The sequence below is a fragment of the Lepisma saccharinum genome, chromosome 16 (genome assembly GCF_977018435.1).
Source record: "Lepisma saccharinum chromosome 16, izLepSacc3.1, whole genome shotgun sequence".
Classification (NCBI taxonomy): domain Eukaryota; kingdom Metazoa; phylum Arthropoda; class Insecta; order Zygentoma; family Lepismatidae; genus Lepisma; species Lepisma saccharinum.
In genome coordinates, this window is record NC_139244.1 from 64859160 (window position 1) to 64877560 (window position 18401).

The 18401-nt window shown below is 41.0% G+C and overlaps 2 protein-coding genes across 5 annotated transcripts in view; both read right to left on the minus strand.

The window, feature by feature from the left end:
• Positions 1-18401, minus strand: part of LOC146000511 (neurobeachin-like protein 1) — a 723922-nt gene that overhangs the window by 267489 nt on the left and 438032 nt on the right. The window lies entirely within an intron of this gene.
• On the minus strand, positions 10495-14187 carry LOC146000519 (larval cuticle protein A2B-like). Its single transcript, XM_083138261.1, has 2 exons — positions 14155-14187; positions 10495-11001 (listed from the first exon to the last, which is right to left on the minus strand). Exons 1-2 carry the CDS (start codon positions 14164-14166, stop codon positions 10534-10536), a joined length of 480 nt encoding a protein of 159 aa, XP_082994387.1. The 5' UTR covers positions 14167-14187; the 3' UTR covers positions 10495-10533.

Consider the following 18401-nt stretch of genomic DNA (forward strand, 5'->3'; position numbering starts at 1 on the left):
CGAAGAATGAAAGAACATGAAAAAGAGGGGGGGATGTTAGTAGCACGATCATGGAAGCAGAGCCCATTTGAAAATATTCCGTGCCCCATCCTTCAACCCGTCCTGGCGACGTCAATGCGTACAGATGTTCAAACAATGTTGCAACAAGGTCTTGATAAAGAAAAAGGTAAAGTGCTCCCCTGTGCTTTGCACCACGCCATGAAGACGTATAGCAGGTGTGGAGTTAAGGCCCCACACTTTCTTGATCACGGCCGAAGGTGAGGGTGGTGTGATCAGCACCACGCCTCTGGCCGCTTTTATCCACCAGACGCTACGACTACGACGCTGGACCGCTTGAACAGGTGGAAAAAATACGGGTTCTCCCCAGCCGGGATCGATCCCGGGTCTCTCGCATGGTAGTCAAGACGCCCTAACTACTGAGCTACCGCGGTCTTGATAAGTGGGTGCGAAATCATTAAAAGAATTTTAGATGTAATAGCCTAATAACATTAACCACCTGTAGTTGGGCTCCCACGGGACATCGAGAAGATGTAACGAACGTACAAAGTATTTCTGGGAATCTTGTTTAGTTCCTTCCTTGATTAGTTTAGTTAAATCTTTATTATTTGCAGTTAGGATCAATTTCTAATTGCAAATTGCCTGAAGATACGTGCCGTGTTTCCACCCAATCGATATATGCGAGATGCTTTGCACATACCTATTTCCACAGATCTGACTGCCCTGCGATAATTGGCACTATCGGCATGGGAGACTAGCAATTGGGTGCGAAGTGTCTACCAGTCTTCCACTTTGCCTACAGGGGAGCACACGCGGAGGATAATGAAACCCTTGGCTATAGCTCCTAGGCAGATAGTTATTGTTGAGGACGATTACATGAGTGGCAGGAAATGATTGGGAATGTGGGTCAGCCGTTTCGAAATGGTCGACTGGTTACCACAACGTGCAGAAACACTAAGATCGCTAGCAATCAATCGGTAACGCCCGTTCGTACACAACCGAACCTCAAGATTTGAAAAAAAAAGAAGTGTCTAATTGAAACGTTTCACTTCAAATATACAGGACATGCGAGCGTCATAAAAAGGGAGGAAACATTGGATTATTTACCCTAGCTTACCCGTGCAGTACGAGAAACTTACCTGGGGGGGCTCACAGGCCCACACATCTTTTAATCATTAAAATTCAATAAACCATTTCGTTACTGAATCACTGTTTTTTCTATTGATTATGTATATGCAGTTATTTATTAATTATTATATTTTTTAAAAAAATACCATCATTACCAACCAATTGTACACTGTCACTGGCATGAGAGTCTGGAATGACACACATTCAAATATGGAGCCTGATAGTCCCACCTATAGTGCATTTTGCCTCCTATTTACATTACATTTATGCTTTTATGAACAAAAGGAATACAGAAATCTTGAGAACACCATAGGAAACAACGTAATTTATTTTCAATTTTTTATTAAAATTTTCAGTTGAAAAATCGAAAAAAAGAACTGGTGGCCTGACAGCCCCATTCCCCATCAGGTAAGCTAGGGTTAAGTACTAAAACCGACTATTTAATGTGAAGAATGTACGTTACTCTGTAGAACAATATCTTCATGCCAATCACAACTATACGTGCTAGAAGAACAACTACCTTCAGTTCTTGCATAGATGCTTTTCTAAAATTTCCCAACTGAAAGAGGGGATATTACTATGCTTCTAAATTACTGCGTACGAATCAAGTGAAAACTATTCTCTACTGTGTCAAGTACAGATTTATATTAATTACTATTTATTAATGTCTTATATGGTACCGAGCCTTTTCTTTCACGCAACAACATACATAACATTAATAAACATATTAAACACAAAGTACATGTATTCATTTCACATATGCATAAACACACACACTGCACTAATGCTTTACAAGTCATATCACGCTGAGTACAGTATACAAAATATACGTAAAATACAAAATCTAGAATAGTGTACAACTGAATACAAGATATTATAAAGTTTACATTCATGCTGGTATCATTCATGTGCCTTTCAGTCTGCTTGACAGGGGAAGGTCTATATATCTAACGTTTTAGCATCCATAAACCTGAAGGTTCATTGTCGTAGCAACATATGTCTTCCAATATCCCTATCCCTATCCCACTCTTGACCATTCACATTAAATTTCTTCACGTTCATCTCCCTCTTGGCTTTTACAGATTTCTATTCATTAATTTTCACAACCAGAATTTCTGCACACTTTTCGTTCCTCTCTCATGCGTGCCACACGGCCTGCTCACCGAAGTCTTCTTGATTTAATTATTCTAATTATATCAAAGGATGAGTAGGACAGTTCAGCTTTACGTAACCTTCTTCGCTCACTTGTTGCTTCATTTATTTAAGGTTTAAATATATTCGATACAATTTTATATTCAAAGTTCTCAATTCTAAATCCAGTTTGCGTAAGAAACCATGGTTCACACCCATACAAAACCCATGCAAAATGATTACTTTATACGATATAACTTTCATAGTCTTTTATGTTAGATATTAGGTTTAGTGTGTCTTGTGTGACGGCCAACGGTCGACTAGGTTCCTTAAAACATGGCTAGATAGTTCACGTAATTTTTGATTCGTTTGGTGAGGAGCCAAGTGTTGTCACTTTGAGAGAACCTTTCCTCTCGATCCACAGAAAAGAGATTGTTTCTTAAATGGAAGCAAGCGCATTTGCAATTAACACTTATTGTTGGCGAACATCCAAGTACATTGTCACGCAGACCTATTGTTTAACGCTGTAGATTCGACAGGCAGGATTTGATCTGGGGTTAAAGGGACAGATAGATACAGTGTGCAAGTATTGACAGCGCATAATTTTTCAAATGAAGTTTAATGCGACTGGCTTCCCTAACTGTATCAACATTCTTAAAATCCACACGACATTGCTACGTATTATTTCTAGTATTTTTAGGTGGAATATTGGTATTATTCATTTATACAACAAGCCTTACACCAAGTGAAATATTTAAATTAAGAATACAAGTATTAATAATAGTATTTTTACATGACTATTTATAATCAAGAATGGGAAAAAGTAGAGATCCAATCCTATGTACGAGAGTAAACCTCATATTTGTAGTGCTGCTGGTCTATGACATAGCATGAACCAATATTTCCATTTCGGACAGAGAATATCACTGAATTAATTGAATTGGATCATGTAAATTTTATGTGGGATTTTTTTTTGCAACTTCCTTTGTATATATTAAATCAGGGAATAACTATCAGGTCGTTGCACATTAAATGTCGGATATCGGAATGACGCAAGTTGGATATTGCCAAACGCCACCAGATGATGCCAGTATATTGCAAGGAATCAGTTGAGTGATAGCGTTCCTTCTGATCGTATAGACACATCATGGACATAAGTCAAATACTTTATCTTCGCACGTTCAAACTTCACCACAAGGTAACAGAGGCAGCCAGGAACATCAACAGAGAATTTGTGGAAATGAACAAACCATACAGCGATGGTAAAAAAAAGGTAAAGTGCTCCCCTCTGCATAGCACCACGCCATGAAGGCGTATAGGGGGTGTGGGGGTAACGCCCCACACTTTCTTGATCGGGTCGTGAGTGGGGGTGATGTGATCAGCATCACGCCCCTGACCTACCCCCCCCCCCCAGGGTTTACCCTAGGTACCCATGTAATTCGACGCTGGGTGGGCGCCTGGGCCGCTTCCATCGTTAGAAAAGTTCCCGGATTTGAACCGGCCGGGGATCGAACCCGGGACCTTGAGCATGGTAGTCAGACGCGTTACCGACTGAGCCACCGCGGCCACATACCATACAGCGATGGTACAAAAAATCCGATTCGGCGATATGAACCCTTGAACTTGATCCGCGTGGACGTCGTCAACGAAGAACTGCGGGCACTTGCCAAACTGCAAGATTTGATTTGATTTGATTTGTTTTATTTTATTTCGCTTTTCTGCCACACTCTTGGCTAATTGCGATGATGGGGATGAGTGATGATATGATGAAATTGATGAATGGACACTCACAAACACACATGCCCAGAACGAAATTCGAACCCGGGACCCCTGGCGTCGTAGAGCTATGTGCTAAGCACTCCTCCACGGGGGCTGGCACCCAAACTGCAAGAGACTTGACAGTTGACATTGGGTGGTGTTTATTATTCCGCAATCTCCCAGAACTTGAAAGAAGTTGGAAAAGTCAAGGATCCGGATAAGTGAGTTCCTCAAGTGCCTTTCTCTGTTCCCCCGGAACCGAAACGTTCCTTTTTATACACAGTACTGGCATCATGTGACGAAAAATGAATATTACACGATAACCGTTGCCACTTTTCACAATGACATGATGCAGATGAGGTCCCAAAACACATTGATTGATTTGGTGTTTTAAGTCCACTTTATGCACACTAAGGCTAATCGGGTCTGGACCTACAGTTGAAAGTGGGATCCGAACCGCTGTGTGCCTCCAGCGGGTATCGAACCCGGGACTCCTTGATTAAAAGACGACGACGCTACCACTGCGTCATCGGGTAGGACCCCCAAAACACATGTTGAAACCTACCCTTCATCCGAGGAAGATAATAGTGACTGTTTGGTGACGTGTTGCTGGTATTCTCCACTATTCCTTCTTGAAAACTGGTGAAACAATGAATGATGAGAAATACTGCACCCAAGATGGATGAAATTCATAAAAAATACGAGTTAAGCAGCCTTAGATTCGTCAACAGAAATGGAGTTTTAGTGCTTCACGACAAAGCGAGGCCCCACATGGCATCAACAACAGTGCAAAAACTACACAGTTTGCTACACATTCTATGTGACTCTTCCGTATCCACGATACTCACCAGATCTCTCGCCAAATAAGTACCATTTAAGCATTTGGACCATTATTTGGGGTTTGCTTAAGTTCACTTATTCCCAATGTTGTGATTAGCATGGAGAAGTACAAAAACAATCAAAATGCACATCGACACCGTTCTCATACTGAACACGCTAAGGATGAACGCCAGAAATGTGTATCCATAACAACAACAAAATCTATAAAAATGTTCTGTTCGTAGATTACTACAGAGATTCTCGTTAAGATACAGACGCAAAATTTGAAAGTATTTCTCTAAATATATAAAAAAAATGATGTATTAGCTATCATTGATTCGATGTTTCAGTTTTCATTTAGTCTTAAGTCCACTTTATGATTTGATTTGTTTTATTTTACTTCGCTTTTCTGCCATTTTTGCCTAATCGCGACGATGAGGATGAGTGATGATATGATGAAATTGAAGAAGGGGCACTTACAAAGAAAACCCATGCTCAGGCCGGGAGGCGTCAACTTCATGATCAGAACTACTGTGCAATGTAGTTCCATCTGAGATCGAACCTGGAACCTCTTCGTTACATTGAAGAGATACCCAGGATGAATAAATATCTCCAAGGTATGATCGAAGGAAAGCACATTATTTACTACAAATCGATTGAAGCGAAGCTGCAGTGAAGTAAACCGATGCAGAGAGAGCACGAAGAGCTGCTGTGAGAAGCCAAGTGTTCGAAGCGCTTGAAACTACTTTCACGTGACCGTGTCCAAGGTTTCGCGAAACCGGTGGTACAGATAATACCTTCGTCGGTAATGAAAAACTTGAAGGTCTTGGTACGCTCTTAATAGAGGTCACTTTTTTAGCCGATTCTCTTAACATTGATACGAGTTAGAACGTGTAATCTCGGTTCTATAACCTCTCAGTCTACGAGGGACGGGGAGAAAAAAACTCCTTTCACAAATTTGAATAGCGTTCTTGCGTAACGCCCTTGTTCAACACAGGGTGCTTAAAAAAAAGGTTTCTTCCCAATTTGAAGTATTGTCATAATCAGGGCCCGTATTTTGATGACCTAAAGTTATTTAAGAAATAACTCGCGCCTAGTTGGTTACAAAGTGAAGCACAGAGCGGTCTACTTCGTCTACTTGGCGCCATGTAGTGTATTTGGTGTCTGCACCGTTTGCACCACGTTCAGGAGCCGTGTACGGTGTAGTGTCTGGCCAAGTGGTGTGTGCCAACCAATGAAATCAATCACGTGAAATCAATCAATAAAAAGGCACTTTTCAACCTCACATATTTTGATTCATTTTTAATTTGGCATACTGGAAGGGCCACCTGAGGTACGAAAATATGCAAAATTGTAGATCCATATCATTTGTAATTCCGATATGTGCGATTTTGACCGTTTTCTTTCAACATTTTGTTAACTTTAAATTGCAATATTTCGGCAATCAGGGCACCTATAGAAGTGATTCAAACGGCGTTGGAAAGGTCTTTCACACTAGACATAGCATTCCTGCCAGGGTAAAAAACAACAACTGAAGGTGGTATAAAGAAAATTGACTGACCTGTCATTCTATTTTAACTGGGCTATTTCGGCTTCAAAATGGTCACTGGCGACTTCCCTGTAAGGAATGGATTGATGAGAGAGAACTCAGGCTCTACTCTAAAGAGCGAATATGAGTGCCCCTGCGAGATGAATGGGGACGGACTACGATGGGTACTGTAGTCAGTTACCAAATTCAACGAACTACTACACAAATTTCACATTTTTCTCAGAAACTTGTAATCGAACACCGCAATCTGTAGATTGTAAATATCAAAGGCAATGTCAATTTCCACGGAGTGGACTAATTAAACAATATTTTTTTTGTAGGCAGTAGCATTCAATGTCAACTCATCGAAATAAACTGCAAAGAAACAATAAAGTTCTAATTCCCCTTCATTTCGGAAATTCTTGTGTGGCCTAAAACTGTGTTTGAAATCTGACATCATCACAAACATTGCAGCTATATTGTTTATTTCATTCACAGAGGATAATCGGAATGCAAAGTTGTCAGTAGGAACAAGTCTACTCACCTCATGGATCTTGTGAGAATCGACGCTGGGCATGTTTTCAATACAAATTTAAAATTAAATTTGAAAATTCATTATACTGCTTAGAATATCGAATAGTTAGAATTTTTGTCGCTGTTCATCTCTTTAATGCAATGTGCCTTATTAAGAGTACAATATGGATTTGATTGAATGATTTAAATTTTTTGGGTGCGTCGGCACTTAAGGCCATTCTACACCCTTCAATATATTCGGGGAAATATCCCCTTACCAAAATTGCTGACTTAAGTTGTTAAAATAAGGGGTGTAAAAAGCCTCTTGGGAAAATTAAAAAGTGCAAGGTTGTAAAAAGACCTGCACGAGACAAACACAACACATTAAAAAGTCAGAAAAATACTAAAAGCTCTTTCCAAGAAACTAAAAACATTTGATAAAATACTGTTGTCATCACCCAACAGGGAAGACAGACAAACGGAAAGGTTAAAAGTCTGCCGGAGGTAAGCAAAATCGGCACATTCAACGAGAATATGCCGAACACTTAAAATAATATTACAAACACGACACAACGGAGGGTCCTGCCGTTGCAACAAGTGACCATGGGTTGTGTTCAATACGCAGCATTCTGGTTAGAAGAACTTCTCGGCGAGAGGGAGAGTACAAAATGGACACTGGCAAAGATATTCTACAAAGACCGACAGAACCATCATACTAGGTTCCGTGAAATTAAAACCGGATTGACTAAGACCCAATGCCAATGTTCATTTGCCAATCCACTAGAAAATAAAATGTATTATTAGTATTTGAAGTATTTCCTTTAGTAAGACATTCTAGCGCTTCTACTTTAGAACTACGTCACCGAGTGCGGCCGATGGATTCAAATTTCCTTCGTGAGGAAACCGTTCATTTTATAACGATATACAGTGTTAAATGCAGGGAAGTATAACAGTCTTCAATATTTACCATAACTCACTTTCATGGGCCACATAAAAGGACACTGTGAGCTATCAACCTTGATATATCTTTATCACACTGTGATAAAGACTGATCTAAATGGAAAACTCGTATATATCGTGCGTACTGAAAGTCGTGATCAACATGTTACAAGAAGGAAGTAAACTGTAGAAAAAAGAATCTAAAGCCTGCCTGTTAAAGAACATACCTTTATTAGTCTTCAACATAACCACCATCTAAATCGACACATTTTTGCCAACGTTCTGGAAGTTTGAAATTTCCTCTGTTGTAGAACTCCGTTCGGGCACGTCTGAGTATTCTCCTAACGGCAAGTTCCATTTCCTTGTTGGTGTCATATCTGTTTTCCCGCATGTGTTCTTTCAGAAAAGAAAACAAGTGAAAGTCAGAAGGAGCCAGATCTGGACTGTCTGGAGGATGTCGAAGGAGTTCCCACCCAAATCTGGCAACTTCATCCCTCGTTAGCTGTGCTGTGTCCGGCTTGGCGTTGTCGTGTTGGAGGATAACACTATCCCTGCCAGGACGTTTTTCACGAATAGCACGACGAAGTTTTCTCAAAGTGCGCACATAGTGAGCAGCATTGATTGTTTCCCCTGGAGTGAGAAAGTCCACGAGAAGAACACCCTCCGAATCCCAGAAGACAGTTCCCATTACTTTGCCAGCTGATGACATTGTCCTCGGTTTCTTCTTTCTTGGTGATGTTTGATGTCGCCACTCCAGGCTTTGACGTTTACTCTCATGCTCGTAGAGGTGGAAAATGGTTTCGTCTCCAGTAACCAAACACTTCAAGAAACCCTCGCCTCCATCCTCTGCTCGGTACCGCGCCAAAAGTTCCGTGCAAACATCTTTTCTGTTTCGTTTTTGTGCCGCATTCAAATCCCTTGGCACCCATCTGCAACACACTTTCCGGTAACCCAGTACACCAATCATCTCCTGGATAGCACTGTGCCCTACTCCAACAATGTGTGAAAGTTCCCTAACCGAAACACGCCTGTTCCCCTGGATGATTTCCTGGACGCGAGCCACGTTCCTGTTGTTCGAGGCAGTTCTCGGGCGGCCTGTGCGAGGGAGATTACTGATGTATGTGTTTCCACCTCTAAAATGTTTTATCCATCGCCTGATGCTACTGGCAGCCATACACTGATCACCATACACTTCCTGCAATCGGCGGTGGATATCTGATGCCGATGCACCTTCCTTCAACAGAAATTCAATTACTGCAAGCTGGCGAAACGACGTGTCAAACGGAGCCATTACTCGCTACTCGCTAATGCGCATACGTACTGCGCCGATCACCCCACTTTCAAGTGTATGTTGTCACAATAGATGGTTCTAACTGTCTTATACAGCGCATTGGTCTACGTGAACATTTACGTCTGAAATATAAAGTTGATCACGACTTTCAGTACGCACCAAGTACTTTAATAAATGAGAAAATTGAAGCAACATTTTTGAGTGCACGGGTCAACTGTGTAACCCTTCTAAAATATTATTTCTCAAAAAGATCTTAATGTTACCATTCATGAATATAAGATTCTCTGTTCTAGGAGCCAGTTGTTTAAATGAGTTGCAAATATAAGTAAAAGTTATCTCAAAATTTTTGTAACACGACAGTCGTCTCTATTGATCAAGATATTAGCCAAGAAAGTTACAGGTAGACTTCCGAGATTTTGAGATCAAACGTGATACTCATCTTCAAGTTTGAGCATAAATCCACTATTGTTTTGATTTATTGATTGATTTTCTATATTTTAGACGGCCCCCGTGATGGAGTGGTTAGCATCTCAATTTCATCAATTTCAGCATATCATCACTCATCCACATCTTCGCAAATTAGCCAAAAGTGGTAAAAGAGCGAAGTAAAATAAAGCATATCAATCAATCTATTTCCATTTTCTGCCACTTTTGGCTAATCGGGAAGATGAAGATGGGAGATGACATGATGAAATTGATGAACGGCACTGACAAAGAACACCCATGCCCAGGCCAGGATTCGAAACCGGGACCTCTGGAGTCGTAGCGAGGTGTGATACCCACTCTGCCACGGAGGTTGGCAGTTTCACGCATAACATACAATACTTGATGGGATATAATCACGTGTACAGTCATACATCATTAAAATGCTGACCAAGGCAAAATTTATTATAAAAATATACACTAAAAACGTAACGTTTCCATCCTCTAACAGGGTCTTCTTCAGACGAAGATTCACAATCATATTCACAATCAATTCTGAATCTTCGTCTGAAGAAGACCCTGTTAGATGATGGAAACGTTACGTGTTTAGTGTATATTTTATACTATAAAATTTGCCTTGGTCTGCATTTTAATGTTTTATTAACTTGATTGATTGATTGATTTGCTTTATTTTACTTCGCCTTTTGTGCTACTTTTGGCTAATTTGCGAAGATGGGGATGATTGATGACATGATGAAATTGATGATTAGACACTCACAAACATCCATGCTCATGCCGAGATTCGAACCCGGTACCCCTGGCGTCATAGTGCGATGGGCTAACCACTCCGCCACGAGGGCCGGCTTTTATTAACATGGAAACTAGGCTTAACAGTGTTCTCTTAGAGGATTGTAAGGTTCAGGCTTTGAGATATAATGCTATTGCGGAATTTAAGACTGTTGCTACATTTTATTTACATAATTTACATAAATATCGTTGGAAAATTTTAACCAAGTATCCTGCCAGTCAAAGGAGCAGCACGGAGAGCAGCGACAGCGGGAGCGGCGACGGCAACGGGTGAAGCAACTGCCTTGGCGACAACAGCAGGTTCACGCTGGACGACGGCGTTGAATCCGTTGACTGGATCGGCAGTGTAGAAAACAGTGCGGCGAGTGCCGTCGGGTTCAACCAGGCTGTAGCTGCCCTGGACGACGTCTCCGCTGCGGGTCTCCTGCTGTCCCTTGGAGTCTCCGGTGAGAGCGTCCTGGATGTCGTAGGCGTAGCTGTACTGGGGGTTGGGGTCGTAGTCGGTGTCGACGGCGACGGCCTTGGCCACTGGGGCGGCGTAGGCGGCAACTGGGGCGGCTACCCTGGCGACGGGGCCGGCGTAGGCAGCAACTGGAGCTGACACTACGGCTGGGGCGCCGATCACTCCGGCCTTTGCGACTGCTACGAGAGCAGCGAAGACGAGAAACTATTCAAGAAAGCATAAAATCATTACAAGGAAAGGAAATGGAGATGGAATTTGGCTTTGAGCATGCAAATCTGAATAATAAGAGGATTATACAGGGTTATTACAAATGATATTCCCGATTTCAGACACATGTAAATCACGTTTAATGAAATTCAGTTACAAAAAGGTTGCATCAATGTAAAGAGTAACTCAAAAAGTTTTACTTCATTACCTCATTACGTCATTACGTCACAAGTGTTCAATGTGAGCCCCTTTGGTAAATGGACACACATGTAGCCTGTAGTCGAGTTCCTGTCAAACACGCTGTGGCATATCACGATCGATTTCTTCCTGTTTGTTAAAGTTAGTTTACCAGCCACCATTTCCACAGACCATGCATCATCTGCAAGATTCCATTGCAGAAATCGATCGTGATATGATACAGCGTGTTTGGCAGGAAATCGACTTCAGGCTAGATGTGTGTCCAGTTACCAAAGGGGCTTACATTGAACACTTGTGAGATAATGTAATAAAACTTTATGAGTTACTCTTTACATTGACATAACTTTTTTGTATCCGAGTTTCATTTAACGTGATTTACCTGTGTCTTAAATCGGGAAGCTCATTTGTAATGACCCTGTACTCCACGCGTTTATGAGATATAAGCTACTGACTTCTCCCAAAATTGAATATTTTTTTTTCAATAGAAGAAATATCGTGCGTCTAATGTCGGAGTCTAATATTCCTTCATCATCCTTGTCTTCGAGAATTATAACTACGGAACGTTGGACCAACATACTGGAAACTCTTATCAATGACCACAAATCTAAACTTCACCATTCAATATGGTACTCTCATGCTTGGTTTTGCGAGGACAAAAACCGCCTACACAGATCAACATCTTATTCATTTCCATTTCGAGATTGAGTGCTTATGTAGATTTGAGCATTAACTCATCGGTTCGGTTTAAAGCTTCTAAAAATATTAACAATAACGTATTCGTGTTCAAATTAGGGATGCATTTCTTCGATCTATGATTATTTACACACTGCACTTCTTACGATAAAATTACAATAAGTGGAAAATTAACGATAATATATCTTTATGAGGTAAGGTGGTATAGGATGCTAGGTTTTTAAAAAACAAGTAAATTCATTCTCTTACATGTGCCCGTTCATGTGTAATAATTGCGATCAAATTACAATCAAAACTAGCATTTGAGCTTGCACTTTTGAAGCGAAATTAAGTAAGGAATGAGCGCCCTATATATAAAATATAATTCCAACAATGATCGAAAGAACTAGAAACGTCTAATTAAAACAGCTCAACCACGATGTGGCGCTGCCGTCGAATTTTCAAGCGAGCGTGGGCGATACAATCAGCTGTTTACCATTGTGGTGTCAAAATATGTAACGTTCTTCAACACATTGTCGTTATTTTATTCAGTTCCGAGTATCATCGCGAGGGGAAATAAAACACAGCGAAAGCAGAGGCAAAGTTGATTTCTTGACAAAAGTTACAAGTACATGTCAACACGTGGGCGTTCGGACACAAGCGAAGGGGAAATGAGAGTAGAAAACAAATGACTAGTCAAGTCTCCTTCTTTCTTATTGCTGTGTAAGTGTGCATGTTTTCTGCGTGACTGTACATGAGCTGGCCGGGGTTATTTTTACCTTGGTAGAGTGGTGGCTCAGTCGGTAACGCGTCTGACTACCATGCTCAAGGTCCCGGGTTCGATCCCCGGCCGGATCAAATCCGGGAACTTTTCTAAGCGGCTCCGGCGCCCACCCAGCGTCGAATGACATGGGTACCTGGGGGAAACCCTGGGGGGGTAAAGGCGGTCAGGGGCGTGATGCTGATCACATCACCCCCACTCACGACCGGATCAAGAAAGTGTGGGGCGTTACCCTATACGCCTTCATTGCGTAGTGTTAAGCACTGGGGAGCACTTTACCTTTTTAGAGTAACCGCGTTTTCGACTTCTATGGTATTCTGGAAAAGGCACTGAAGTCACACACTCGATTTTCTGTAGCTTTCATTAAGTCACAATGAATCAATTAAAGTAAATTCAATATGTAATATAATATACTTTTATATTAAGCATGTATAAAGGTTCTAAACAGTGATGATCGAACATGTATATCATGCATCTAATGGCTGTTATTAATAAAAAGAAAATGCTGCAGTAAAACTGCAATTTTTTTTACTTACTTGCTTATCCCGAAGAGCCTATATTTGTAACAGTAGCTTGCATTTGCCTTTCTCTATATTAGCATATATAAAGAATCTTACTTGGGCATGTAGGAACCATACAAGCTAGGTATCTACAATCTGATCAAGGACACATTAACGGACATGTTTTTAGTCCAATTTATGAACAAACAGACTAATGGCGAGGTCTCCACAGGTTATCGAACCCGAAACCCCTTGATTACACGAAGACTACGCCATTGGGGATGAACGACATTAAATGTACAAGGGAATTGCATATATTTCCATACATGACAACTGCAGTGTCTATCTCAGAAGAATGTGACAAGATAAAACGAAGAACGGTAGGTTCAAAGAAAATTCTGAATGCAAATGTCTGGGATAAATTTGAAACCTGCAGAAAGCAATTAATTCAAGTAAAGTCGATAAGTTATCACAAACATACTAAAGGATAACCTGAAATGAATGAAGTATAATTCCTTCTATCTCATTGCATTTCCACAAAATGCTTAAACTGTAATTCGCCTAATTAAGGACAGATTATTAAAAGAAGCGGTATTGATCGCAATAGAGCGGTCACTCAAGTTCATCTTTTGTGCTTTTAGGGTGTCGATAAAATATAGCAGAGAAACTGACTGATTGATTGACTTTATGTTTTAAGTCCACTTTATGCAAAGTAAGGTTAATCGAGTGGGATCCAACCACTACGTGCGCCCATACGAGAAAGCGTTTCTCATTCCTGATACACGACTGTAAGCAACAAGTTGATTACATCTAGTCCTTTCACCTTGTGGTGGCTAAAGAGAAACTGATTTTTCCAGAACTAGATATAAAATGCACGAACATCTATGCATAACTTTCCTATGCGCTTCAATAGAGCAACTCATTCTAACTTCAGTTCAGACGCATAATTGTAAGTTCGCCACAACCATGACAGCCAATGCACTTTTGATTGTGACCTACCTTGAAGGCCATGATCCCGTTGCTGGTGCTAGAACAACGAAATGCAAGTGACGACCAAGCTCCACCCTGCCCTATATATACTCACACAAACAACATGCCCACCTACCCAGCATCAAGAAGAAAAAAAGAACCTGGCCAACTGGCACCTGCTTTAAAAATATTCCAGTGACAACAAGATTGCATGGAGTACGTGCGATTATTCTATTTGGGTCAACGTTTACGCTACAGACATCGGCAGCGGCATCTAGGGGTGCTGAGGGGGTGCGGAATGAAATTTAGGGAGTTCGGTGTTGAAAATAGAGAAGAAATGAAACATTCATGCATGTTTTAGACACAAAATCAAATAGTAATAGGGTGACAATAACATTTTGACCCCAAAACTGGACATTCCAAGGTGGTCAGTTTACCCCTTCCCCCTCGTGTAAAATCGGTTATGCCTAATTATAAAATTATCCTTATTATTAACGCATTGTTATTAATATTATTTATTAAAGTATGGATCGCATACTGTAATTGATACCTCACAAACAACAAATGAAATATCTCTCGTTGGCAAGAGGTATTAATTGTTATAATCTCGCTATGACATACATAGTGTTGGATCTTATTCCTACACTGAAGTTGAAGAGTGCCTGAGGTATTCATCAGAAGAACCTATCTTCGTGAGAAAAACTTTATTCTTTAGCAACCACAAGGTGAGATTTGTCTTTTGAGTTTGTGTAAGGATGCAGGAATTGAAATCCTACTTGAAGGTTCGTATTGAAACTATATGTACGCTTCTTGACCATGCCTATTCATTGCTCTACAAATAACGGAACACACACAAAACAATACAACAGTCTGCTGGAACATTCTCGATGGCCATGACACTAGTTTAAATATTCCATCTACATTTTTTAAAAGCATGAATATTTTCAAGCTAACTCCTACACTTTTATAAAACGGAACAAATAGCGTTTTTTTTAAATAATAATATCGACGGGACGACCGGAACACGCCCCTAAAACGGGACTATCCCAGTCAAAACGACACGTATGGTCACTCTAAATAGTAATCAACTTTCAACAGGCATCTATGATAATATGCTAATGAAACTGAAGAATAATATCAATTTGCTTGATTTTAGCACAACAACGGCATGTTTGGAAATTTGAAAGGAACAGCTTGTTCCAGGGATGCCAATGACATACGAGAGGCGATCAGGTTGCTTTGACCCTAACATAAAAAGAGCGGCAATAGGGTTCCAATTTTTTTTTATTTTTCAACATACCCCCTGCAACTCCAATGCACTTCACCCATCGGTGCTCCAACGCCTGGATACCTTGCAAAATAAAATATATATTCCGACTGGTCCTCCAACCATGAGTCTACAGCCCTTATCACCTCAGAATCATCAGAAAATTTTTGCCCACGAATGTCATTCTTCAAATGTTTGAACAAATGGAAATCACTGGGGACCAAATCTGGGGAATAGGGTGGGTGGGGCAACAATTCGAACGATGAATCTGCGATAGCGGCCCTCGCAATGCGTGAGGTGTGGACAGGTGCATTGTCCTGGCGAAGGAGCACACCGCGAGTCAACATCCCACGCCTCTTTTTCTTGATGGAATCACGTAATTTCTTGATTAGATCACTGTAGTATGTGCCAGTGATGGTTTGACCTCTTTGTAGATAGTCCACAAGAAGGACACCCTTGCAGTCCTAGAAAATTGAGGCCATCACATTCTTGGCTGACGTTTGCACCTTGAACTTCTTCGTTGGTGGAGAATGTGGGTGTTTCCACTCCATGCTTTGTGATTTTGTTTCTGAGTTGAAGTGATGGACCCATGTTTCATCGATAGTTACAAATCGGGCAAGGAAATCGTCTATATCAGCACGTAACTTGTCAAGAAGTTCTTGACTGATGAGCATTCGGGTACGCTTCTGATCTGGTGTGAGTTTTCGAGGGACCCATCTTGCAGCAATTTCTTTCATTTGCAATTCCTGGGTAATTATGTTTTGCACAGTGCCATATGCCAGGCCACACATCTCAGGAACATGACGGATAGTGACTCGACAATCCTTCAGCACGATATCGTGGACTTTGTTAATGTTTTCGGTCGTCATGACAGTTTTTGGTGCTCCACCTGCATGTTCATCCTCACACGACTCTCTCCCACAATTAAACTCACGACACCATCTCTTCACCATACTGTATGAAGGACCAGTGTCTCCTAGTGTATCCACCAAGTCTTCATGAATTTTGGATACCGTCCACTTCTTCTTCACAAAATATTTGATCACCGCTCTCACCTCAGTTTTCTCCATTCTGGCACATTGACACAACTTCACTCAGTTATACCCCTGTAAAAAGAAAACTGTACGCTACTCAGACTTGCAATTCAGAATGAAAGCATACAAAGGATCACTAAACAATAACAAAATAAAAAATCAATCATAAAGTCATTCCTTCTATGTTAGGGTCGGAGCAACCTGATCGCCTATCGTACATGGACGACTGGAGGAATATTTCCTGGGAGAGGCAAGAAAAGTTGTCTCACTTCAGTACCTAATATTCTGTGCTCAATGCGACGGCATGATGTACTATGACACTGTAAGAGTTCGTGTTTTAAGTTGAACACGTAGGATTTGAAAAAGAGGTGGTGAAGGGGAGGCGGAAGTAAAGTAAGGGGTGCGTAAGCCATCCCTTCTCACGCCCCTGGCTACAGAAGAACAGTGCAAGATCCTAAGTTTTACCAGATAGGTGCTTCAACTGAAAACACGTAAAGTGAAAACAGCACATTTACTTGTTTCACAATATTTCATTAATTCATTCATTCTTGAGTCTGTCCAACAGGTGTAGCTTTTAACTTACTTTCAGAGTCCCTATGGGGAAATAATTCATATGCAGGGATTATAAAAATTGATGACATGGGTTTTTACATTTCCTGCAGATGGCTTCTTTCTACTGGCAGTTGGGCAGGAAAATTTCGTACAGTGTGACACATATATTTAATGACAAATAATAATTTACTTTTGTTATGAACATTCTGGCGTGAGACACATTTCTGAAATAAGAAAATATATTTTCAATTTCCCAAAGATTTAATAAAAGGCATAACTTTTAATTTCCTGGAAATTACGAAGATATTGTGTAACATTACGATGTTACCACTACGGCAACGGGGAGGAACAGACCAGACGAGGCTATAGCTCTTGTCTATTCATTCGGCGGGCGCTCTACATGCTGGAAAGGGAAGTGGGGAGCGGGGAATACGCTGAAGACCAACCCATCAACAGCGGTGACGCCGAGAGATACGACGTGGCGGGAGGAAGTACTAGGCGCACGTCGTTCTACAGGCTGCTGCGTTTCTTATCGCGCTGGAATGGTCGCTTCCCCGCTACCCGCTTCCCTTGCTAGCATATAGAGCGCATGCCGTAAGACTGTAAAAGAGCTATAGGAGTTGCGTATGTATGTGGGCACACAGAGAGAAGCAATACCATTTTGTAGTTTTTCCAGTGCAGCTAGTAGAAAAGAAATTTCTATTTCCCGTCAATTGGTCTCCTCAACTTCCACATTTGTGGTGTGTTGCATAATCGACTGAGGTAGGTACTCCAGCAGAGAGAGTTTCGTCGCACTGCGTGCAGGTGGAAGAAAAGCACGAGAGGTTTAAATTTCGGTGAAGCCCAAAATATTTTGCAAGGTTGTCGTCAACGACATATTCTGTAGTCAAAGGTATGATATAGTCATATAATTAGTGCATAAATGGTATGTGTACATTATGTAGTTGTAGTGTAAAGTGTATATTGTGAAGTGGATTCCGTTGTTGTGGTAGAAGTAGGCGCCATCTTGGCTTTCCCAGTTTCCCTGCATGTGTTCCAAATACCGCAAGGGTGCGATATTACGAATAGCATAGGTCCCATTGGAGTGATTATTAAGGACAACGTAAACAATTTGGTTGCAGGGTTATACCTCATTGTCTAAGTTTTCTACATTTCTACACTTATCTGGACTCTTCTGTTCCAAATTAGTGTAATCATATGGTCTGAGGAAATTACATAATTTACATAAACTCACGAACTTTTCCATTTTCCTTTCCGATGGATAGAAAGAAAAGAAAACAGTGGTCCGAGGAGAACATAAGGAACGCAATCATCGCTGTAAGATCTAAAGAGATGGACCTAAAGCGTGCTCCAAGTTGTATTCTGTTCCCAAATCCACTTTAAAAGATGGGGTGTAAGGGGTGACCTTCCACGTAGTACACCCA